We start from the raw sequence: 27,480 nt of genomic DNA, 5'->3' as shown, positions 1-27,480 counted from the left end.
TGTGTAGTTGTGCGATTCGGGTTAGAATGAATGCAGAATATTAATCATTTGTGTAGCGCCGCAAAACTCAGTAGTGCTGGGTATTGGGATAGGGGTATATAATGACAAGGATTTGTGAAGAAAAAAAAAAATAAAAAAAAAAATGTAACAGGCTAGACAAATATACAAAAATGTAACACATGGAGAAAGGGCGCTGCACCAAAGAGCTTACAGTCTACAGGTTAAGGGTGCCGAGACAGAAGGTTTGTTGTAGCTTGTCATATGGATTGTACTTGCAGCAGTGAGTCAAGGCAGTTCAAGATTTAAATTTTGGGTAGGATGAAAAACAGAGGATAGTAAGCCTCTCTGAATAGGTGGGTTTTCAAAGAGTGCCTGAATCCATACAAGGTTGTAGAAGCAGTCTTATGGACCAGTGTAGAGTGTTCCAGAGGACAGGAGCAACATGTGAAGTTTTGGATGCGGGTAAGTCTAGAGAGTGGCAGAGCGAAGACTGGTGCTGGCAGGAGCATTCAGCTCTTTTTGGAGCCGGATTACTTATTGTTAAAGTGCAGCACACAAAGATCTGTTTTCACAGACTTGTGTGCACTGCAGTTTCACATAAAGAAATCCATCTCCAAAAAGAGCTGAATGCTGCTGCCAAAAAGCCATATTCGGCATTCATTCTAACCCGAATCACACAAATGCACATTCCTAGCGTATATGATCACACTAAATTTACATTTACCAAAAATAAAATGCCATACAAAGACAATGTGTCCACAGCACCTCCGTTCCAAATTTTTTTATTACAGCATAAAAGTAGCAAGAAACAGCGACGTTTCTGGGACAGACCCCTTAATCATACATTCTGTCGATGTGCTGTACCATTTGAACTGTGTATAAAATTAAAAAGCCAGAGAAAAAAGGTAGATCTTAATTAATGTACACAACCAAATCTGTACCATTGCAAAACTTGTTTCAGTAAGGGTTCATCAGCAGTGTTTCATACGTTTGCAGACATACAGGGTTATGCATTGTTTGCTGCGTATACACACGCCACAGATAAGCCAAATAATCTATAAACTTGCAGAAACTAGTAAAGCTTAATAAATGGTTTTAAGAATAAACATGTAACAAACATACTTGTTGTGTCAATTTTTTTGACCAGTCCTCTCCCTTTTGCATGAAAAGGAACCCCGGCAGTCTTCTTCAGCTGTTGTGCAGTTTCTGTTGCTATAAAAGGGAAAAAAAAAAAAAACCCGACAGATTAGCTGTGACTGTACATCATTTTCTCTATGTACATTTAAGTAGAAAGATCAGATTTCTCCAGCTGAGTGGCATTATAAAGTAGCCGGTGGGGGCAATGTAATACTATGCAGTAAAATATAATTCTGTTATTAATAATGTTACTTAGGTTATCAAAGACGCAAATTGCATACATTTAACATAAATTGATTTAATGATACATTTTGTCAATATTTGTTGCACAAAATAACAAATTTCAGTTTAATATTGTGGTTACAGTCTGGCAAATGGGTCAGTAAAATCTGACAGAGGTCTTTCCATTTAATAGGTCCTGGGGAGAACACCGATTATATACAGCAAAATACATCCAATATTGAACAAAAATATGGCAAAGTACCAGATGCTGGCATAGAAATATCAATCTAAATGTTTAAAATCTTTCAGAAATTGAACAGATTAAAAAAAGGCATCAATTTTCTTTAGCTATGTAAAAATAAACACAAACAAAAACCAATTTAAAATTAAAGGGGCACTAAACACAAATTTTTTCTTTCATGATTCAGATAGAGCATGATTGGTGAACGTCACTAATGACGTAAGCAGTTCTAGCTAGCTTAAAGGGACACTGAACCCAAATTCAGATAGAGCATGCAATTTTAAACAACTTTCTAATTTACTCCTATTAATTTATCTTTGTTCCCTTGCTATGTTTATTTGAAAAAGAAGGCATCTAAGCTATTTGTTTGGTTCAGACCCTGGAAAGCACTTGTTCATTGGTGGATGAATTTATCCACCAATCAGCAAGAAGAACCCAGGTTGTTCACCAAAAATGGGCCGGCATCTAAACTTACATTCTTGCATTTGTAATAAAGATACCAAGAGAATGAAGAAAATTTGATAATAGGAGTAAATTAGAAAGTTGCTTAAAATTGCATGCTTTATCTGAATCACGAAAGAAAACATTTCGGTTCAGTGTCCCTTTAAGCAGGAATATAAAGCTTAGGAGCCATCCCATTTTAGGTTCAGCACCCTGGATAGTGCTTGCTTATTGGTGGCTACATTTAGCAAACCAATAAGCAAGCATAACCCAGGTTCTGAAACAAAAATGGGCTGGCTCCTAAGCTTTACTTTCCTGCTTTTAAATAAAGATGGCAAGAGAACAAAGCAAAATAGGAGAAATTATAAAGTTGCTTAAAATTGCCTGCTCTATCCGAATCATTCAAGAAAACAAATGTGGGTTTATTATCTCTTTAACCCCTTAGTAAAAGCACTTTTCAGTTTTCTTACCATTTGGGACCAGGGCTAGTTTGACATTTCTGCAGTATTTGTGTTTAGCTGTAATTTTCCTCTTACCATTTACTGTACTCACACATATTATATACCATTTTCCTCGCCATTAAATTGACTTTCTAAAGATACCATTATTTTAATAATCTATACTATAAACGCTTTTTGACGCGTCCATCGCCAGTTGTGCACGCATCCTCAAAAGGAATGATGGCTGTGCGAGACAGGCAAAAGAATGTCGGGCTGTGCGTGCAGCCAAAATAATCCACCTGGATGCAGCGAAGTTGCATCTGGTGGACTCTGAAAATGGAAGGTTGAATTCTTTCACCACCCTGCCATTTTCAGAATCCAACTGGATGCAGCGTAGGCAAACAAAGGCTAAAATTACAATATTAACCCCTAAACCCTACGCCAACCCCCCACATCGCAATAAATGTAATTAACCCCTAAACCGCCAATGCAAATAATTAAATTACTAAGCACCTAACCCAACACCCCCTAAATTAACCCCATTACTACTAAATTACACTTAAAATAAAAAAGAGTCCTAACATTAAAATTACAAAAATGTATCTAACATTACAGAAAAAAAATTAAAAAAATATTTTTTTAAACCTAATCCCTATGAAGAAAAAAAAAAAAAAAAAAAAAAAAAAAAAAAAAAAAGAAACCCACCCAAAAGAAAAACAACCCCCAAGAAAAACTACCAAGAGCCCTTAAAAAGGGCCTTTTTTAGGGCATTGCCCCAAGTTAAACAGCTATTTTATATTAAATACCAAGTCCCCCTTAACAGTAAAACCCCCCAAAAAACTAAACAAAAACTACCCATTGCCCCTAAAGGGGCATTTGTATGGGCATTCAGCTCTTTTACTGCCCATTTCATCCCTAATCTTAAAATAAAAAAAAAATGAAAAAAAAAAAAATTCCTAAAACTAAGCCCAAAATAGGTACTCACCGTTCCTGAAGTCCGGCAGAGGTGGTTTTCTTCCAGGCGGCTCCATCATCTTCATAGCGGAGGTGTCTTTACCGATGCACGGATCCTCAGTGGTGTGGAGGCTCCTCTTCATGCGATTGTCCATTGCACACTGAAGATTGAATGCAAGGTACCCCATTATTTATTGGGGTACCTTGCATTCCTATTGGCAGAAATTTTGAAATCATCCAATAAAATGGGAGCTACTGAAATCTTATTGGCTGATTTGAACAGCCAATAAGATTTCAGTAGCTTTAATCCTACTGGCTGATTTCAAAATTTCAGCCAATACGAAATGCAAGGTACCCCAAAATTGATTGCGGTACCTTCCATTCAATTTTTTACATCTGTCATCATGCACCCATGTCCTATTTGAGACATTTTTGAAGCCGACCAATGTAATTTACCCCCATCAAACCATATATTTTTGAAAAGTAGACACCCTAGGGTATTTGAAAAGCTGGTATTTTAACACTTTTCATGCACTAATTTAACCACCAGTCTTTGTCAAACTTTTGGGTAGTCTTTTTTGTGCGTGTTATTTTTCCACACATTGTACTTTAAACATGGATTCTCAGCTCCTGTTATGTGTTAATGCCAAAGAAGACCCCATTATGTGTTGAGCAACCCGAGTACACCCATGCATAGGTTTAAAAGGGGTTTTTGGTAAAATACAGCATAAATTTTAGAACTTATAAAATTTGGCACAGTAAAAGCAAAAAACAAACTCAGTAACACTAAACGTAACCAACCAACCCTCCAAAAAACAAAAACGGCAAATGTAAAAAAAAAATAAGATAAAATGTTTTGAGTCCAGAGCATTCAGGACAGTAAAAGGTGGTGTCCCTTCTCTGCCCCCTCTTGGTACAGACTATGCATTTTTTTTCCTGAGGATTCTGCTTTGCTGCAGTGGGGGGGGGGGGGGGAGATTTTGAAAATAAAATGCGAATCCCCAACTCTGCTCTCTCATCACCACTCCGGGGAGCAGGTGCATCTTGGTACAAAATCACCTGGAGCCGAAACTGTAAAAGTCAGTTTCGTTCGGGGGTTTGCTTTTTGAACAAAAAAGCGCTGTGGGTTTCAATCTGCATTAAGTAAATTGCAACCTTTTTGTACCAGGCCGTTGTCTTCCGCATAATTAGGTAAGGCTGCAGCAACTGATCTGCCAGATCAACCCTCCCATATGCCGGTTATAAGTCTTGATACACACTGGCTTCCTTATGCTCGCTCAGCTCTGCCCTCAATACAGAGATCTCCATAGTCCTCTGTGTGGATGGTGGCAAGAAGGTACACATCCTTCTTGTCTCTGTACTTAACTGCCAACAGCTCCTCTTGGCACAGAGCTGAGGTTTCCCCCCTTCGTAGCCGGGTGCATGCCAGTTGTCCTGGGAAACTTGCTCAGTTCTTTCTAATTGCACCGCAAGCTACTGTATCAAAACAATACAGTAGCTTGAACAAAAGGACACTTGTATAGAAATTGTCTAGATACAAGTGGTACCCTTTGTTCAGGGGTGGTTATATCAGGTCCCAGACAATCTTGCCAGTGGTTCCCATATGTTCTGGGCAACCTGGAGGGTCAAGGTGATATCCTTACCCCTCATACACCCGGAAGGCCCGAGTATACCCAGACTAGCTCTCACAGAGCTTATAAACCTTTACTCCATATCTGGAGCACTTGGAAGGAATATACTGCTTGAATCCCTGCCTTCCCTTATACTTCATCAGGGATTCATCCATGTATATATTCCTTCCAGGTGTATAAGCCTCTGCAAACCTGGCAGCAAAGTGGGTAAACAGGGGGTGGATTTTATACAGCCTGTCAAAATGGGGATGCTCCCTAGGGGGGCACAGGCTGTTGTCGCTGAAGTGCATGAACTGTAGAATCATTTCATACCTCTTCCTCAACATACACTGGGATAAAACGGCGGGGGGGGGGGGGGTAGAGCAGATGGGGTTACTGCTCCAGTAGGAGCGGATGGAGGGTATCTTTAATATGCCCATCAGCATAGTCAATGCTCGGAATTTTTTAAATTCTGGCACATTGATGGGGGCCCATTGCTGCTTTGCCAAATAGGAGTCCGGCTTTGCAGCATGGAACTAATGGGCATTTAAATTAGTTTGGGCAACAATGTTCCCCAATACATCGCCCAGAAACACCTCCATAAACTGTTGGGGGCTAAATCTGCCACATCCACATTGATGCCAGGATTTGCAGTGAATGGTGGGATATCTGGCCTCTGGTGATGAGGCATTACCCACCATTCAGCAGCAATGCCAGCTGGAGCAACACGTCTCCTTCTGGCAGGGGGGCTAGCAGCCACAGATACATCACTATCAGTTAAGACTAATGAGGTACCTGAGCATATGGCAGGGTCAAAATTGGGTCCTGACTGACGCAAGTATGGCATTCGCCTCCTCAGCACTAAATATTCTAACAATTTACAGAAGAAAAAAATAAATAAATAAGGGGTTAATTTTAAAAAAAAAAAAAATTTTTTTTTTTTTTGTAATTTATTGAGACCCAAAGGCTCTTTCAGAGCCATGTAGTTAACCCTTTGAGTGCTAAGCTTTTTTTCTTCAGATCCTAAAGACTTACACTGTTAGAAAGGTTAGGCGATTACCTTTGCAACGGTGGTCTGTAGCTAATTAGATGCCCGAGATACAGGCTTCTAAGCAGCATGCCCCCTGCTCCTATACTTAACATTTTTAAGTATAAATAAAGTTGCGCGGCAACGTCATTGCGCGTGACATCACCGCGCATAACGTGAAGCCCCGGCGATGCCTGTCACTATGTTTGAGTGCCAACGACGGCTCTGAGCCGTCCCAGAGTTTCCCACTCTGGTGCCAACGACAGCTCAGAGCCATCGCTAGCACTCTCCCACCTTGAGGGAGATCTGGGGGCTCCCACCCGCTCCTACCCCGGCGATCAGGCCTGCATAGTGACGTCAACGCGCAACTTTATACTTAACAATGTTAAGTATAGGAGCAGGGGGCATGTTGCTTAGAAGCCTGTATCTCCGTAATCTAAGCAGCTACAGACTCCCCCATGACCCACCGTTAGAATGGTAATCACCTAACCTTTCCAACAGTGTAAGTCTTGGGGATCTGGAAGAAAAAAAAAAAAAAAAAAAAAAAAAAAAAAAAAAAAAAAAAAAAAAAACACTTAGCACCCAGGTGGGACAGTGCTTAGCACTCAAAGGGTTAAAGGGACAGACCGGTCCAAAAAAAAAAAAAAAAAAAAAAAAAAAAAATCATGATTTAAATAGGGCATGCAATTTTAAACAACTTCCCAATTTACTTTTATCACCAATTTTGCTTTGTTCTCTTGGTATTCTTAGTTGAAAGCTAAACCTAGGAGGTTCATATGCTAATTTCTTAGACCTTGAAGACTGCCTCTAATCTGATTACATTTTGACCACTAGAGGGCATTAGTTCACATGTTTCATATAGATAACATTGAGCTAATGCATGTAAAGTGACCTAGGAGTGAGCACTGATTGGCTAAACTGCATGTCTGTCAAAAGAACTGAAATAAGGGGGCAGTCAGCAGAGGCTTAGATACAAGATAATTACAGAGGTAAAACATGTATTATAATTGAGTTGGATATGCAAAACTGGGGAATGGGTAATAAAGGGATTATCTTTCTTTTTAAAAAAAAAATTCTGGTGTTGACTGTCCCTTTAACTAAATGGCTCTGAAAAGAGCCTTTGGGTCTCAAAAAAAAATTCAGATAAAAAAAAAAAAAAAAAAAAAAAGTGCTGCTGCGCAAGAGCCAGTGATTTGTACTGATCACATGCAAACTAGGGGTCAATGGCTCTGAAAAGAACCTTTGGGTCTCACAATTTTTAAACTAACTAACTAAATCTCTCTCTAAATACAGATCTCTCTCCCACAAAAACGCAAGTGAGGAGAGGGAGGGGGGATCCACACTGGTCAGTGTTAATATTTACATGATCAGACAAATGGGATTTTTTTTTTATTATAAAATTGAATTATAGGGGCAAGCTCAGATTGGATGATCCCAACCTGCCCCTATGTTGAGGCAGGCTAGGGACACCCCAGAAGCCCCATGATGCACTGGGCACCGCCATCTTTGAAGCCACATGGGGGAGGGGGGCTATATGGGGAATAATATTATTATTATTATTAATATTTTACCAAGTGCCTCGACCCACCGAGGCACTCCACACTGTCAGAGCATCAGAAGTCTTCCCGATGGCTTCTGATGCTCTGCTTGACTGCTGGGCTCCACGTGGAGCGAAACTGGAAGTGATCTCTCTGTGGAAGCGATCAAAACGGAGCTCGGCAGTCAGCAACAGTATTGCAGGATTAACATCAAGGCATCGCTGCAATACTGTTTGAGCGATCTCGAACGCTTCAAACGCTCAGATTACCCGACATCGTGTCAGGCACGTCCTTGACTATTTTGCCTGACACGTCCTCGGTTGCCAATGGGTTAGTGGTTGATCACAATCCTTCAGAGAAAAAAATGATTTGCAACAGAAAAGAACCATTAAAGTCTATGAAGATTTCTGTAAATACATTTTTGAAAAGTTTTTCTAAAGGGTTGTGAATGTGATTGACCCCCAACATAGATAGATTTTATTATGAGTAACCTTAATCACTTAAGAATGTAATTTCAAGTAACATAAGGAATACGTTATACCAAATTTTACTTAAACTCCAACAAATTGTAAAAATTAAATCCTTTGCAAAAGCAAGAGCCAGCACCAGCAAAGTTTGTATATATTTTTAGTAGTTATCAAAAAAGCACTATATAGCACAAATGGAATTATGCAATGACAAAAATAAAAAAATTGTAGTCTTAAAATCACAACTATGATAAATTTTAAGTTCCCCAACGTAGACACCCTTTGCATGCTGGGCATTCTCTAAACCAGCCACCTGATGTTTTGCACCAGTCTAACTGTTTTTCCATATAAGCTGGAAACTTGTTGGCCTTTTCATCTCCTTCCAGTCTAACTCAAACCAAACCAACTGTATTTGGTTTAGGACAGATCTTATTCAGCATGCTCTCTTTTTCTTGGTCAAATATCTCTTACACAGACTGGAGGAGTGTTTTGAGTTACGGTCCTGTTAAACCAACGACAGCCTAACTGAACATAAATCAGACAAAATTAAGTATAGCTGCAGGATACTATGGTCGCCATGCTGGTTATATGTGCCTTGGGTTTCTAACTAAATCTTTGACTGTCACCAGCAAGTAGGGTTGCCACTTCAGCCATGTTTTCTTGGACACTTATGAGTTTCACATGCTGCAGGGTGTGCAGGCAGGAACATTTGTGTTTCTGGACAGCACTATTCATATTACTCACTGCACACCCTGCAGCATGTGTAACTTATAAGTGTTCTGTATTTTAAGGGACAGGTGGCAACCCTACCAGCAAGGCATCATTGCACCTCCTCCATGGAGGGAAGCACACATCCAGAAACAATCCATTGAACTTGTGTCTCACAAATATACAGCAGTTTAAACCAAAAATCTCAAATTTGGACTGAATTTCTAGTGGTCTGATACCCACCTTGGTCCTATCATGTCTCTTCTGCTTTGTCACCATCAGTAGTTTTTTTTGCATTAATTCAACCAGGAAGGCCCGATTTGTGAAGTCTGCTCTTAACAGATGACTAATTTGGGGTTGGTGTTAATTGGCAATTTCCAAGTCTAGTGACTCTAATAAGTACGTATTTTGCAAAAGAGGTAGCCGTCTGAATTTCTTGTGGCTATCCTAACAAAACTGTTACACCATAACGCTTTATTTTTTGCACCGCACATTCAAAGTACTTGAAATTTTCAGGACTGACAGACCTGAGTTTCTTAAAGTAATGATCAATTGTCACTTCATGAAGTTTAACAGTTCTCTTATATTATGGACTACTATGACCAGAAATGACCTACCAAATAATATTCAAAAGCCACTCTACTTAACCCCTTGAGTGCTAATGACGACTCAGAGCCGTCATTAGCACTCAACTACTTTCTTCCAATCTGGGGGCCCCCACCAGCTCCTACCCCGGCAATCGGGCCAGCATAGTGACAGGCATCGCCGGGGCTTCCCGTTACGTGCGGTGACATCACGCGCAATGACGTGATGGCGTCACCACGCAACTTTATTTAAAATTCTCCATACAAAGTATAGGGAAAGGGGGCATGCTGCTTAGAAACCCGTATCTCAGGGATCTAAGCAGCTACAGACCCCCAAGACCTACCATTGGTATACGTCTTGGGGATCTGGGGGAGACCAGGAAAAAAAAAAATAAAAAAAAAAATTAAATAGTAAAAAAAAAAACAGAAAAATATAGAATTCAGCTTAGCACTCAAAGGGTTAAAATTGAATTTGTGAAATGTATTTTAAGACATTTACTACATGCAACTTTAAATCATGGACTTAATTTTTTTTATTTTGTAAATAAAATTCATAGATAGGAATAAACTTTACAATTTATATTTACTACAAAATTAATTTCTACAATTTAACCCATAAGCCTTTAGTTCATTATGAGAAAACTACATTCAGTAGGGTGTATCTAACTGTATGCATACGTATAATATATTTAAAATGTCACTATAAAATTAATAGAGCAAGAAAAGTCTCTTCCACCAAGAGAACACCACAACGTGACAAAATAGTATTACTTATAAAATGTCCCCCACCCAAACTTACATTTTTGTAACAACTCTGCACGGAGGGTGGCACTTTTTGGCTTCCTTTTTAACTGGAAATGTTTGACAGGGGGTGTGAGAGGTCCAGCAAGAGTTGTCAGAGCATTTTTGTTTAAGTACTGACATTCCAACGGAAGCATTGCCGAGGCTTCACATTCACTGACTGAGAGAATTGAAAGACAGTATTAGGTTAAATAAAAAATAAAACATTTTTTTTTTATATATCTATATCTAATTTTTTCCCACTTAAAAACACAAGTATTATGAATATTACAGGTTAACCTCTAACTTATGGCTGATGAACTTTGAAAAAACACTTGTCAAACTTCATAGGTACATAGATACCCTCTTACTTTCTCAAACATAAAATACCTGATGGGGTTAAACCAAAACATGGGGAATTTATTTAGTACATATTCATAAGATGGAACCACAAAAACACCACATATGGTGGCTATTAACTATGTACATTTTGCATGATTTAAAGGTTATTGGCTTAGGGTAAACCTGTTTCCATTTGTGACCTCATCACAATAAAAGTTTTTTGTGTAGCTAAATTATATAAACATTGTCCATATAGTGTATTGCAAATTATACAAATTGTTTTACACTGTAACTGTTCCTAGTACTTTTGGCATTGTAAAGCTTCACACAGGAAAAAATATTTCCACTTAAGCACATTGGAGATAACCAATAGTACATTTCTAAATACAATTTAACAGATACTTTACACAAATACAGAGCAAATTAGTTAATGATAAACTTATTGCTAGTAATTTCTCTACAAGTAATTTGAGTTATTAGTTATTGCATTTTTGTTTATTACAAAACAGGTTTGCTGATTGAGTTATCCTACTCTTTGCATTATGTTGTAGCTAAAGTTTACAATCCAATGGCTGCCTTGCAGGTCATTACAAGTTTATTATTGCCGATAGCATGTTCCTATGTTTTTTTTTTTTATTCCTTCACTATTACAAATACAAACAGAATTTATATAAAATTTTAGTACTGGCTTTATATTATCTTAATTATACTACTTTGGGGACACATGTAATAAGTTTAAGAAACATTTTATTCCGATTGCAGTTTTAGGATTGTCAAGAGTGAGTATGTATGTATGTATGCGAGTATGTGAGTATGTATGCGAGTATGTATGTATGTATGCGAGTATGTATGTATGTATGCGAGTATGCGAGTATGCATGCGAGTATGTATGCGAGTATGCATGCGAGTATGCATGCGAGTATGCATGCGAGTATGCATGCGAGTATGCATGCGAGTATGCATGCGAGTATGTATCAATATCACATCCTATTAAACTCTTGGCTACTTATAGCATTTAAATTAACATGCGATTGATAATAAAAAAAAAACAAAAAAAAAAAAAAAGAACACCCCCCCCCTCCATTTTCAGAGACTTCATAAAAACACATCTGTTGTCAAAAGCTTAGTTCATTTGCATGACATAGAAAACTTTAATGCAAGAAATGTACTTAAGTTGAGGTTAGACAGGTGCTCAAATCTGGCTGAATTTTTTTTTATTTTTAAACGATACACAACACTGAGTATTGTAAAAAATAAACTGTCAATTTCACTGCAGTCTGCACAGAATAGACTAGAGACATGAGATAAATATATAATAAGTGAGATTAGACCAGATCTGACAGATTTATAGGTTTTGTAGTAATAAAACCAGTTTCGATTGAAAGTTTTATATTTTAATGAAAATTCATTTTAGTTCACTAGTACAGTTAAATGTGTTCCTGGCAGTAAAGGACATCTTGGAATCAAGCAGCCCCGAAAAGTATAAAGTTCATATTCAATCTACACAAAAAGAACTAAATACTTTATATTTACCTTTCTCCCTAAGCTCTCCTAAAATATCCTGAACGTTTGGATTTTGCTCCTCAAGATCAAGGTTCAGTGAACCTGTATCAGGAAAAGATTTTAGGATATCTGCTACCATTAATATCCATGGATCAGAGTCCAGAGTTGCCAACTGGATGATTTCGGTTAGTGCACCTTTCATCTGGGGGGAAAATAAACATTTTTTATATAACCAAACTGACAAATTTATATGAATCTTAAGAACCAGCAAAGAATTTCAAAACATCAAGATAGGTTTTAAACATAAATGCACAGAATCACAAATGTTAAGTGACAATGGGACACGGTGGAATTTGACATTTCAGTGGTAACCCGCTTTACTACAGAACACTCATAACAAGGTATAAGCCAAAAGTATGGTTTTAAGAGTCAGGAGGTGTAGATAGGTAGATAAAGATTTTAAGTAGTTCAACAGTGATACTTTGGACATACTGTAAGAAGTTAAAGGGACAGTCAACACCAGACTGTTTAAAAACATAGATAATCCCTTTATTACCCATTCCCCAGTTTTACAAAACCAACAGTTATAATACTGAGGCTTAGATTACCTTGTATCTAAGCCTCTGCAAACTGCCCCCTTATTTCAGTTCTTTTGACAGACTTGCATTTTAACCAATCAGTGCTCACTCCTAGGTAACTTCACGTGCGTGAGCTCAATGTTATCAATATGAAACAAATGAACTAACCTTCTAGTAGAGAAAAAAAAACAAAACTGTCTAAATGCATTCAGATTAGAGGCGGCCTTCAAGTGTCTAAGAAAACAATTTATGCTTACCTGATAAATTTATTTCTCTTGTAGTGTATCCAGTCCACGGATCATCCATTACTTGTGGGATATTCTCCTTCCCAACAGGAAGTTGCAAGAGGATCACCCACAGCAGAGCTGCTATATAGCTCCTCCCCTCACTGCCATATCCAGTCATTCGACCGAAACAAGACGAGAAAGGAGAAACCATAGGGTGCAGTGGTGACTAGTTTAATTAAAATTTAGACCTGCCTTAAAAAGGACAGGGCGGGCTGTGGACTGGATACACTACAAGAGAAATAAATTTATCAGGTAAGCATAAATTATGTTTTCTCTTGTTAAGTGTATCCAGTCCATGGATCATCCATTACTTGTGGGATACCAATACCAAAGCTAAAGTACACGGATGATGGGAGGGACAAGGCAGGAACCACTGCCTGTAGAACCTGTCTCCCAAAAACAGCCTCCGAAGAAGCAAAAGTGTAAAATTTTGAAAAGGTGTGAAGCGAAGACCAAGTTGCAGCCTTGCAAATCTGTTCAGAGGCCTCATTTTTAAAGGCCCAGGTGGAAGCCACAGCTCTAGTAGAATGAGCTGTAATCCTTTCAGGGGGCTGCTGTCCAGCAGTCTCATAGGCTAAGCGTATTATGCTCCGAAGCCAAAAGGAGAGAGAGGTTGTCGAAGCTTTTTGACCTCTCCTCTGTCCAGAGTAAACGACAAACAAGGCAGATGTTTGACGAAAATCTTTAGTAGCCTGTAAGTAAAACTTCAAGGCACGGACTACGTCCAGATTATGCAAAAGACGTTCCTTCTTTGAAGAAGGATTAGGACACAAGGATGGAACAACAATCTCTTGATTGATATTCCTGTTAGAAACCACCTTAGGTAAAAACCCAGGTTTGGTATGCAGAACTACCTTATCTGAATGAAAAATCAGATAAGGAGAATCACAATGTAAGGCAGATAACTCAGAGACTCTTCGAGCCGAGGAAATAGCCATCAAAAACAGAACTTTCCAAGATAAAAGTTTAATATCAATGAAATGAAGGGGTTCAAACGGAACTCCCTGAAGAACTTTAAGAACCAAGTTTAAGCTCCACGGGGGAGCAACAGTTTTAAACACAGGCTTAATCCTAACCAAAGCTTGACAAAATGCCTGGACGTCTGGAACTTCTGCCAGACGCTTGTGCAAAAGAATAGATAGAGCAGAGATCTGTCCTTTCAAAGAACTAGCTGATAAGCCTTTGTCCAAACCCTCTTGGAGAAAGGACAATATCCTAGGAATCCTAACCTTACTCCATGAGTAACTCTTGGATTCACACCAATAAAGATATTTACGCCATATCTTATGGTAGATTTTCCTGGTGACAGGCTTCCGAGCCTGTATTAAGGTATCAATGACTGACTCTGAGAAGCCACGCCTTGATAGAATCAAGCGTTCAATCTCCATGCAGTCAGTCTCAGAGAAATTAGATTTGGATGATTGAAAGGACCTTGTAATAGAAGGTCCTGCCTCAGAGGCAGAGTCCATGGTCGAAGAGATGACATGTCCACTAGGTCTGCATACCAGGTCCTGTGTGGCCACGCAGGCGCTATCAGAATCACCGATGCTCTCTCCTGCTTGATTTTGGCAATCAGTCGAGGGAGCAGAGGAAACGGTGGAAACATAGGCCAGGTTGAAAAACCAAGGAGCTGCTAGAGCATCTATCAGCGTTGCTCCCGGGTCCCTGGACCCGTAACAAGGAAGCTTGGCGTTCTGGCGAGACGCCATGAGATCCAGTTCTGGTTTGCCCCAACGATGGACCAGTTGAGCAAACACCTCCGGATGGAGTTCCCACTCCCCCGGATGAAAAGTCTGACGACTTAGAAAATCCGCCTCCCAGTTCTCTACGCCTGGGATGTGGATTGCTGACAGGTGGCATGAGTGAGACTCTGCCCAGCGAATTATCTTTGAGACTTCTAACATCGCTAGGGAACTCCTGGTTCCCCCTTGATGGTTGATGTAAGCCACAGTCATGATGTTGTCCGACTGAAATCTGATGAACCTCAGTGTTGCTAACTGAGGCCAAACTAGAAGAGCATTGAATATTGCTCTTAACTTCAGAATATTTATTGGGAGGAGTTTCTCCTCCTGAGACCACGATCCCTGAGCCTTCAGGGAGTTCCAGACTGCGCCCCAACCTAGAAGGCTGGCATCTGTTACAATTGTCCAATCTGGCCTGCGAAAGGTCATACCCTTGGACAGATGGACCCGAGAAAGCCACCAGAGAAGAGAATCTCTGGTCTCTTGATCCAGATTTAGTAGAGGGGACAAATCTGAGTAATCCCCATTCCACTGACTTAGCATGCATAATTGCAGCGGTCTGAGATGCAGGCACGCAAATGGCACTATGTCCAGGGCTTAGCTTATCTTGCACAATAATATTGTGGGCATCAGGCTAAATACATAGAGCATTGCCGACTATATCTATTTAATGTAACTAGGTTTAAGTGTTTTTAACTCTTTCAGGCTACTTCTGTGTGAATGTTTGTTCCTAGTCGTAACAATAAAGTATTAAAGTATGAATGTAATGGAACATTTTAAACAAATAGAGTAATCCTCATATTTCATATGATTATTTGGAGTTAAAGAAATAATTTTCTTTGTGGTATTCTTTTCTAATAATCCTAAGTGTATCTCCTTGTACAATTAGTATTTCTAGTTGTTTAGTTCTACCCTCTAAGAATCCACATTAGATGTGCACCATAATTATTACAAGTGATTACTGAGTATTGGTATATTATATACCATATTTGATTTACACAATAGGTACAACATCTAATTACTGATTAACTCCTACTATCCCCCACCACACTTTTCAAAGCTTAGTTCTTTGGGAGAATATACCCAGAGTCTCTCTTCTGGGTTTAGCCCTTTTCCTTGGGGGTTTAATAAGTAACAAAATACACAAAATGAATATTCAATCAGATATGGCTAATCGCCATCAGAAACGACTTACAGAACTTAACTCTATTTTTAACAGTTCCACTAGGGACAATATACAAATTAATGAGGATGAATTAAACAATGTGTTATGTAAATTACATCAAACCTTACATAAACAATCTAAAAGATGGTGGAACTGGCACTTCTTTGAGAAGTATGCAGAAAAAAACATAATTCCCAGAGGGTTAAGGATGAAGGTATTTCCAGCCTTCAACCTTTATAACAATGATTTAACCAAAGAATGGGAAACAGCCTTGTCAGAGTGCTCTCTCAAATTAATAAATATATTAATTAAACACGATAAACTCGAACTAACAAAATTAGATTCTGAAATTGAAGAATATAATGCCCAACTGTCTCAATTTAATGATAAAATAGATTACAAAAATCAGTATGATAAATATCAAAAGGAATTGGACAAGTTGGAGCAAGAAATTATAGCAACCAAAAAACAAAAGTTGCAGAGAGATATTGAAGATTTCCAAAATCAAAGAGTTTATCGTTGGCGTAGTAATGTCACCCCTAGATATAGAGGTAACAGATACCTTGTTCAACAATCTGAGAGCAGTGCAGAAAGTGAAACAGATATTTCAGACAATGACTTAGACACCAATACTGACAATGAAAGTACTACTACAGACACAATTAGTGCCAGACCGAAGAGCTATAGCTCAGTACAATCTTCCACATCATCTTCTTCTTCCTCATCTTTTTTGTCCAAAACCCCACACAATATAACTCCACCAGTCACCTCAGCCAATCAGACCAACACTCAGAACAGGGGCAACAAACGGAAATTCTCAGGCCCAGTGAGACAGTCAACAAGAAGAAGGGAATTGAGTCCCTTCAGCAAGATAAGGATGAACAAATGAGGATTATTAACCTCTCTGACTATACACTCAGTACTACACATAAATCTGTACTATCCAGAGGACTGTCTTTCTGCCCTGTAAATTCACTAAATAAATTTGAGGTAATAAGAGATATCCATCTGTTCTCCAGAAAAATATTGCTCAAAAAATTATATGCCTTTAATCCAAACAGTTTGAATGCAGAAGATCTACTTACTGTAGACATACTGCAGGAGCTATCTGCAGACAGTACAGATACACAAACAGTAACCAACACGAATACGCCAGTAGATGAATCTGCATCTTCTGTTTGGAAATCAAATGTAAAACCCAAATCTACTTATGTTCCATCCTTTTCTATATCCCCAGAGATACAGATTTTCTGTAAGATGGTTTGTAAAGAAATCGAACAATTGCCCATATACAGGGCCAAACAAAACCTCAATATCAATGAAATGAATGCATTAAGAGAGATAGAATCATGGCAAGATGTTCTAATCAAGCCATCGGATAAAGGTGGGAACGTGGTCCTTTGGCCACAACAAATGTATATGGATGAGGCTAAAAAACAACTATCCAACTCTGCCTGTTACAAACAGTTGATATTCAACCCGCAGAGTTCATATCTTACCCAATATAATAAGATGATATTAAGTGCTTGGAAATCAAATACAATATCTAACTCAGAGAAAAAGTATCTGATAAAGGACAACCCTAAAGTAGCCACTTTATACTTTCTACCGAAAGTGCACAAAAATCCCTCAATACCTCCTGGAAGACCTATTGTGTCAGGAAATGACAACTTAACAGAAAATGCAAGTAAATTTGTAGACTTGCGATTAAGGGAATATCTCACAAGCATACCCTCATATGTACGTGACACAATGGAGGTACTGCAGCTGTTACAAAACATCAAATTATCAGAGGATATGTGGCTAGTAACAGCGGACGTCGAGTCCCTTTATACTAATATAAAACACGAAGATGGAATTAAAGCCATTAAATATTATTTGGCTTCAAATAATAACGATAACAATCTACATAATGACTTTATAATTCAACTCTTGAAATTTGTCCTGACTCATAACTTTTTCACATTTAATGACAGGTATTACTTGCAAACCCAAGGTACCGCTATGGGTACAGCGTGCGCGCCGACTTACGCGAATCTATTTCTTGGCTACTGGGAACTATTCTATGTATTTTCTAATGAGCTCGAAAAATATACTGAACACATCCCAATGTGGTTAAGATACATAGATGATGTTCTTTTCATCTGGGAAGGGTCATATGAACAACTTGAAACCTTTATGAAGAGAATTAATAAAAATGATCTTAATATCAAATTAACTTTTGAGGCTAGCCAGCAGGAGATATGCTTTTTGGATTTAAAAATATTCAAAAACAATGAAGGATTCATCAATACTACGATGTTTAGGAAAGAAACATCAACTAACACTCTTCTACATCATTCCAGTGCCCATTCTCCAAGTACCCTGAAAGCAATACCATACGGGGAATTTCTGAGACTTCGTCGGAACTGCACCACCAATGAGATCTACATACAGGAAAGTGTAGCCTTAGCACAAAGACTAATGGCACGTGGATATAGTAAGAAATCCATAAAGAGAGCTAAGTACAAAGCACTCAGGAAAAGTAGAGATGAACTATTAATTCCAAAAAGTAAAACCCTCCAAGAGTCATGTCCTAGACTCATTACGACATATAACCCCCAGATGCCACATGTTATTAAAATTATTAATGACCATTGGAACATACTCCAAAATGATGAAACCCTTAAGCCATTAATAGGCGACAGAGTCTCATTAGGATATAAGAGACCAAACAACTTGAGAGACAAACTGGTATCTAGTCACTTCATAAGAACTGCCAAGAAAAAAGACACAAACCCAGGTATGTACCCATGTGGTACCTGCTCTGCCTGTAAATATGTTCTGAAAACAAAAATAATAACTAAAAAAACAGGACAAATATATAACCTCCAAGCACATTTCTCTTGCACAACGATAGGAGTAATATATGCACTCTACTGCTCTTGCCAAATGGCATACGTTGGCATGACAACAAGGGAGATAAAAACACGTATCTTGGAACATGTGTATAACATCAAATATGCCCGAAGAGATAAAGATAAAGGCAAAAAAATCACCTCTGTGGCCAAACATTTCCTATCACACCACAATGGTTCACCTATGGACCTAAAATACACTGTGATCCAAAAAGCATCTCTTGGCATAAGAGGTGGTAACATCGAAAAGGCCTTATTAAAAATGGAGTGCAAATGGATATACCACCTAAATGCGGTTAAACCGTTTGGCATGAATGACTTCAATAATTTTTTTGTATATATCTAACCCTTAAGTTATAAAATCATCTTCATCCAAAACTGTGTCTTCAATATCATATACTCACCTAAATTTGGAAAAAACACACATTAAGGTTATCATTAGAACAACCTACATAGGATAATTACTGTTAAACATCTTGGTTAATACAATAACCATTATAAGTGTATAAACACAGGGGATATTATCTAAAAAATGTAAGATTAGGGACTTAACTTCAAAGAATTAACTATATATTTTCTCTGTATCACAAAACGCAGTTAAATAACACACCAACTATAATAGCATACAGAATTAATTACCAATACGAGTTTTAGTCTCCTTTCTTTTACCGGTATTTACAATTTGCCACTCACTAATTTTGACATTTTCTTCTCCACTTTATTCGCTCAAAAAATAGGGGTACACCTCTAGCCCAACCCCACATCACTACACAACACTTTACAACAAAAACGCATCACTTCCCACTATTAATATCACATTTCATTCAGTGAAGAATATCACACACTTTCCTCCTTCACAGTACAGACTGATCATTGTATCATATTATCTCACATTTGGAAGATATTATAAACAAGTATATAATTTATTCAATCCTTTCCCTCATCTCCCTTCCACTTTTTTATTTATATACAGTTTTATCCCTCACAAATCACATTTCCTGTGTTTAATCTTATCACCCCTTGTCACATAGCACTATAGCCACTCTCTAACAATAAACCACACCTGGGATTCTAAATATGAATCTATAGTCGAGATTAAACTTCATTAATTTGTATTTACTAGCTCAAAAATTATCTCTCTTTGTGTATATATATATATAAGGAGATTAAAATAAAATAGTCTAATCCAAGACCAAACGACAGGATACGTCCTATCCCACTATCAGTGCATTAGCCTAAAATTATATATACATCGATAGATGGAAATAAAAACAATGGAATATAGCACCGAATTCAATACATAACTATATGCAACCGGTTTTATTTGCTGTCCGGGTTCATACCAATTTTACCAATTTTTCCTTGTGAGTTCCATCTACATAATATACATTAAGAATACCAATCACGTTATTTTACCAAGTATAACTACTAATCTGCATTATATTGAAACTACAGCAGTATAAATTATAAAACAGTATCCCATATCGTGATCGGCTATTCCAACTTCCATCTATATATTAACAAATAAACATATCCACATAATAATAATATTAAGACATTCTAGTATTTCCCAAATATGCTGCCATTATAAGCGGCAGTCTGTCTTACAACCCCTGAATAAACACGTTATATCCTGCAGTGCATCGGCACATAAATCGCAGATTTTATGCATTTGCTTGAAAGACCAAGATCCTAATTATACCATTGCGGTAAGACACAATAATTTACTATTAAGCAATAGTAAGGTATGATACAAAGTAATTCTTAAGTCTCAATGCCTCCTGTTACAAACCGCAGTGATCATCCAATCATTGCTACTGAACACACATACCCCTTGTTTACTTAATGCTGATTGGTCCTTTACTGACATCACATACGCCCCCCTACTCACACGCCCTCCTCGCGTTACGTAATACCGGATGTCACTGTCTACTCATATGATTGACAGAATGAGCATCCAATCAGAGGCATTTAAAACGTAGAGGGACATCGAATCAGGGGCTTGAGGTGGGACAACCACCAACATAAATAACGCCGAGTAGCAGCGGCCCGCACCCCCTCTGAGGAAGCGTTCTGTGAAACGCGCGTCAGGGGTCCAGCAGGAGAAGCTAGTTCTCTCCTGTCTGTCGCTTTTTTAACTGCTTGCCTAGTTAATAATAGAATTTGAATATACCTATATATTTGTTGAAACCTGGTGCCTACTATTTACCTTTAAAAAATCATAACAACTTAAAAGTAAAATAGCCCTCGGATTGTAAGGGCTTAGCTTATCTTGCACAATAATATTGTGGGCATCAGGCTAAATACATAGAGCATTGCCGACTATATCTATTTAATGTAACTAGGTTTAAGTGTTTTTAACTCTTTCAGGCTACTTCTGTGTGAATGTTTGTTCCTAGTCGTAACAATAAAGTATTAAAGTATGAATGTAATGGAACATTTTAAACAAATAGAGTAATCCTCATATTTCATATGATTATTTGGAGTTAAAGAAATAATTTTCTTTGTGGTATTCTTTTCTAATAATCCTAAGTGTATCTCCTTGTACAATTAGTATTTCTAGTTGTTTACTATGTCCATTGCCGCTACCATTAAGCAGATTACTTCCATGCACTGAGCCACTGATGGGCGTGGAATGGAATGAAGGACACGGCAAGCATTTAGAAATTTTGATAACCTGGACTCAGTCAGGTAAATATTCATCTATAAGAGTCCCTAGGAAGGAGACTCTTGTGAGTAGGGATAGTGAACTCTTTTCCACGTTCACTTTCCACCCATGCGACCTCAGAAATGCCAGAACTATCTCTGTATGAGACTTGGCAATTTGAAAGCTTGACGCCTGTATCAGGATGTCGTCTAGATACGGAGCCACTGCTATGCCTCGCGGTCTTAGAACCGCCAGAAGTGAGCCCAGAACCTTTGTAAAAATTCTCGGGGCAGTGGCCAACCCGAAGGGAAGTGCTACAAATTGGTAATGCCTGTCTAGAAAGGCAAACCTTAGGAACCGATGATGATCTTTGTGAATCGGTATGTGAAGGTAGGCATCCTTTAAGTCCACTGTGGTCATGTACTGACCCTCTTGGATCATGGGTAGGATGGTCCAAATAGTTTCCATTTTGAATGATGGAACTCTGAGGAATTTGTTTAAGATCTTTAGATCCAAGATTGGTCTAAAGGTTCCCTCTTTCTTGGGAACCACAAACAGATTTGAATAAAATCCCTGTCCTTGTTCCGTCCGCGGAACTGGATGGATCACTCCCATTACTAGGAGGTCTTGCACACAGCTTAGGAATGCCTCTTTCTTTATCTGGTTTGATGATAACCTTGAAAGATGAAATCTCCCTTGTGGAGGAGAAGCTTTGAAGTCCAGAAGATATCTCTGAGATATGATCTCCAACGCCCAGGGATCCTGAACATCTCTTGCCCACGCCTGGGCGAAGAGAGAAAGTCTGCCCCCCACTAGATCCGTTTCCGGATAGGGGGCCGTTCCTTCATGCTGTCTTGGGGGCAGCAGCAGGCTTTCTGGCCTGCTTGCCCTTGTTCCAGGACTGGTTAGGTTTCCAGGCCTGTCTGGAATGAGCAACAGTTCCCTCTTGTTTTGAAGCGGAGGAAGTTGATGCTGCTCCTGCGTTGAAATTTCGAAAGGCACGAAAAATTAGACTGTTTGGCCTTTGATTTGGCCCTGTCCTGAGGAAGGGTATGACCCTTGCCTCCAGTAATGTCAGCAATAATTTCCTTCAAGCCAGGCCCTAATAAGGTCTGCCCCTTGAAAGGAATGTTGAGTAATTTAGACTTTGAAGTCACGTCAGCTGACCAGGATTTAAGCCATAGCGCCCTACGCGCCTGGATGGCGAATCCAGAATTCTTAGCCGTTAGTTTAGTCAAATGAACAATGGCATCAGAAACAAATGAGTTAGCTCCATTGAATGAAATTATTGACAAGCTTAGAACGCTTAAGCTAGCTGTCTGGATGGCCTCTTCCAGGGCCTCAAACCAGAATGCCGCCGCAGCAGTGACAGGCGCAATGCATGCAAGGGGCTGTAAAATAAAACCTTGTTGAATAAACCTTTTCTTAAGGTAATCCTCCAATTTTTTATCCATTGGATCTGAAAAAGCACAACTGTCCTCAACCGGGATAGTGGTACGCTTTGCTAAAGTAGAAACTGCTCCCTCCACCTTAGGGACCGTCTGCCATAAGTCCCGTGTAGTGGCGTCTATTGGAAACATTTTTCTAAATATAGGAGGTGGGGAAAAGGGCACACCGGGTCTATCCCACTCCTTGCTAATAATTTCTGTAAGCCTTTTAGGTAAAGGAAAAAAAGTCAGTACACACCGGCACCGCATAGTATCTATCCAGCCTACACAATTTCTCTGGAATTGCAACTGTGTTACAGTCATTCAGAGCAGCTAATACCTCCCCAAGCAATACACGGAGGTTCTGAAGCTTAAATGTAAAATTAGAAATCTCTGAATCAGGTTTCCCCGAGTCAGATGTCACCCACAGACTGAAGCTCTCCGTCCTCATGTTCTGCATACTGTGACGCAGTATCACATATGGCTCTAACAGCATTTGCGCGCTCTGTATCTCACCTAACCCCAGAGCTATCGCGCTTGCCTCTTAATTCAGACAATCTAGATAATACCTCTGACAGGGTATTATTCATGATTGCAGCCATGTCCTGCAAGGTAATCGCTATGGGTGTCCCTGATGTAATTGGCGCCATATTAGCGTGCGTCCCCTGAGCGGGAGGCGAAGGGTCTGACACGTGGGGAGAGAGTTAGTCGGCATAACTTCCCCCTCGACAGAACCCTCTGGTGATAATTCTTTTATAGATAAAGACTGATCTTTACTGTTTAAGGTGAAATCAATACATTTAGTACACATTCTCCTATGGGGCTCCACCATGGCTTTCAAACATAATGAACAAGTAGGTTCCTCTGTGTCAGTCATGTTTAAACAGACTAGCAATGAGACTAGCAAGCTTGGAAAACACTTTAAAACAAGTTTACAAGCAATATAAAAAAAAAACACGTTACTGCGCCTTTAAGAAACACATATTTTCCCAAATTTTGAAATAACAGTGACATTTTTTTTACAGTGTATGTAATAAGTTAGCAGAGCATTGCACCCACTTGCAAATGGATGATTAACCCCTTAATAGCAAAAACGGAATAACAAATGACAAAAACGTTTTTTTAAACAGTCACAACAACTGTCACAGCTCTACTGTGGATTTTTACCTCCCTCAATACGACTTTTGAAGCCTTTTGAGCCCTTCAGAGAAGTCCTGGATCATGCAGGAAGAAGCTGGATGTCTGTGTCTAATTTTTGCTGTGCAAAAAAAAACGCTAAAATAGGCCCCTCCCACTCATATTACAACATATGTAAAAAACGATTAAACATGCCAGCAAACGTTTTAAAATACACTTTTATAAGAGTATGCATCTCTATTAATAAGCCTGAGATACCAGTCGCTATCACTGCATTTAAGGCTTTACTTACATTACTTCGGTATCAGCAGCATTTTCTAGCAAATTCCATCCCTAGAAAAATATTTTAACTGCATATACCTTATTGCAGGAAAACCTGCACGCTATTCCCCCTCTGAAGTTACCTCACTCCTCAGAATATGTGAGAACAGCAAAGGATCTTAGTTACTTCTGCTAAGATCATAGAAAACGCAGGCAGATTCTTCTTCTAAATACTGCCTGAGATAAACAGTACACTCCGGTACCATTTAAAAATAACAAACTTTTGATTGAAGAAGTAAACTAAGTATAAAACACCACAGTCCTCTTATGACCTCCATCTTAGTTGAGAGTTGCAAGAGAATGACTGGATATGGCAGTGAGGGGAGGCGCTATATAGCAGCTCTGCTGTGGGTGATCCTCTTGCAACTTCCTGTTGGGAAGGAGAATATCCCACAAGTAATGGATGATCCGTGGACTGTATACACTTAAGAGAAATTAGCATATGAACCTCCTAGGTTTAGCTTTCAACTAAGAGAACAAAGCAAAATAGGTGAAAAAACTAAAATTTAAGTTGTTTAAAATGACATGCCCTATTTTAATCATGAAAGTTTATTTTGGACTTGACTGTCCCTTTAATATACACCCCCACATTCTAACAGACCAATAGTTGTCAATATTTGTTTATTTTGCAGCTGCCAAGAGATAATCCCCAAGGCAGAACATGCTGTGATCTGAGATGTCATCACAGAAAGCGCAGCATGCCTGCAGAAAGAATGGGGCATATGCAGGAACTGTTGGCTTTCACTTTGCAGCGTTGCATAAGGCTCTTCTCTTCAAACAGCAAAGTTTTCCTTAAAGTGAAGGTAAACTTGAGCAGAGTCTCTTAAATCATAGGAAAGAATTTTTAAAATGAATGAGAGACTTTCATTCATCAAATGTGTAGGATATACGCATCTTCTATGAGTTTTACCTTTTAATGATAGGATAAGCGCCTTTCCTCCGCCAGCCATATTCAACAATTGATTGACAGATGATCCACCAATAGTTTCCCTCCCAGACCATTACGTTTGTGCAAAGGGGCTGAACGCCCCGGGGGGAGGGGAGAAACACAATAGATACATACATACTCACTGGTCTTCTGACATCAAAAGTGAAGACTTTTATTAAGTGACGTTTCGGGACCTTTAGCGTGTGTCTCTCTCAGGGGAGGAACGGCGCTTATCTGATCATTGGAAGGTAAAAATTGAATATGTATATCCTACACATTTGATGAATGAAAGACTAATTTTTAAAATGCTTTGCTATGACTTGACCGACTATGCTCAAGTTTACCTTCACTTTAACACAGCAGATCCAGAACAAAGTGCTGTTTGAAGAGAACAGTCATACGGAGCAGCACTGCAAATCAGCAGTGCATTCGTTGTTGGCTCTTAGGGATTTATTAATAAGACATTTTAAAAACGTAAAATGTCTCTTTGCAGCTAACTTGCAATACAGTTTTCAGCTGCTGCACTATTATAAAAAAAACTTTAAAAATTGTGTTTTCCTCCAATTAATCACCACATTGCAACATTGAACTGGTGCTTTAGCGTAACTGCCTAGTTTAAAATTTTATTTCATTTCAAAATCTACAGAAAATTTTACACACACAAAAAAAAAAAACCCTCAAAGAAAGTGGAGCAACGTTCTGCCTCTGGGTATGTTATAAAAAAAAAAAAAAAAAAAGTCACTTTGCTTACCCCAGATGTCACTTGGATCCATGCCACACAAGCAAATATATTTTCTTATATTTAAAAATCAAATTAGTCATCTATTTACAATGTGTCAAAATGTTAGTTATTCACACGTCATTTAAGCAGGCTCCCACTGCTGTGACATATTACAATTTCTCTAGTTGAATTTCATCATTTGCTGGTGTAACAAAAAGTAACAAGTGCACTCACGTAAACAAATATCCCCACTTGGCAGAATACATTTCAATAGCTTGGGCTCACCAAGTTGATCCAATAATATTACAGTACAAAATAAAAAACACTTTAATATAGAAGAAATGTTAAAGCTGCCTACACAAGTTTTTAAAAGCTATAGCAAAAAACAGTAACCAAAGAAGGTGGTTTTAAAATCCCAACAATTGCTGTATTGATCGGCAGCACAATAAAAATTAGAGCCGTCCTTCAAATGTAAGCAATAGTTCCAGAGCAATTAAAAACTGGAAAAAAAAAAAAAAAGAAAAAAAAATGTTTTTCACGGTACTGTCTTATTGTATACAGCCAATCAGCTGAATAATAAATATATTGAGTATCACAGAAAAGGTAGTGCAGTGTGCATATAGTATGAAACATTAGTTTATAATGATTTTTTCATAATTTATGTGCAACCTATTTGGCACACCACCGAGCTGACCATCCGGCTAACATGTAAGCCAATATTAAGCTCAAATTAGCGGATATTAATATTTTTCAATGTTTGTTGCACAAATTATCATTAAAGTGAAAGTCAACCCTAGCGTTTATGAAACGCTAGGATTGACCATTGAAACAAATAAAGGGGACTTTCATTCATGAAGTATAACATACTTCATGCAGAGAACTCCTTTATTTGTTTCAAGCAATCGCCGTTCTAAAGCAGCTCAGAACGGGTGATTGCTTGAAACAAATAAAGGCCCTTTCTGCATGAAGTATCTTATACTTCATGAATGAAAGTCCCCTTTATTTATTTCAAGAGTCAATCCTAGCGTTTCATAAATACTAGGGTTGACTTTAACTCCGTCTAAGCTAAATTATGCAATTAAATTTGTGACTTTTATCACGTAAATCGCAATTACAACATTATGTTATTTATAAATGTTAAGTATTACACTACCCCATCTGACTACCTAAATAAATAACACCACCAGGAGGCAACATTTTCTGTTAAAGTAAATCCTAGCGTTTTACAAACGCTAGGATTTACTACTGAAACAAATAAAGGGCACTTTCATTCATGAAGTATAAGATACTTCATGTAGAAAGCTCCTTGCATTCAATCGATCGCCGCTCTTAGCTCCTACAGTAGCGCATGGCTAAAAAATATTTTGGCTAAGACGTTTTCACCTCTTAGCCAATAGCCGTGCAGTAAATCCGGCTCCCATGGGCACCAATCCGGATTTACCACACGGCTATTGGCTAAGAGGTGAAAACGTCAGCTCTTAGCCAATTTTTTTTTGCCGTGGACTGCTGTACAAGATAAAAACGGCGATCGATTGAATCAAATAAAGGAGCTTTTTACATGAAGTATCTTATACGTCATGAATGAAAGTGCCCTTTATTTGTTTCAATAGTAAATCAAACGCTAGGATTTACTTTC

The 27,480-nt window shown here is 38.5% G+C and overlaps 1 protein-coding gene across 1 annotated transcript in view; it reads right to left on the bottom strand.

Moving 5' to 3' along the window:
• Nucleotides 1–27,480, bottom strand: part of NELFA (negative elongation factor complex member A) — a 76,479-nt gene that overhangs the window by 44,757 nt on the left and 4,242 nt on the right. The window contains exons 2-4 of the mRNA XM_053704214.1: nucleotides 12,025–12,196; nucleotides 10,169–10,330; nucleotides 1,123–1,212 (exon numbers count right to left, since the gene is read on the bottom strand). Coding sequence (XP_053560189.1) covers nucleotides 1,123–1,212; nucleotides 10,169–10,330; nucleotides 12,025–12,196 — 424 coding nt within the window. The remainder of the gene's footprint in view (nucleotides 1–1,122; nucleotides 1,213–10,168; nucleotides 10,331–12,024; nucleotides 12,197–27,480) is intronic.

Source organism: Bombina bombina, chromosome 2, assembly GCF_027579735.1.
Source record: "Bombina bombina isolate aBomBom1 chromosome 2, aBomBom1.pri, whole genome shotgun sequence".
In the NCBI taxonomy this organism is placed as follows: Eukaryota; Metazoa; Chordata; class Amphibia; order Anura; family Bombinatoridae; genus Bombina; species Bombina bombina.
The sequence above is the reverse complement of the archived record's forward strand: the minus strand, read 5'-3'. Positions and strand labels throughout refer to the sequence as shown.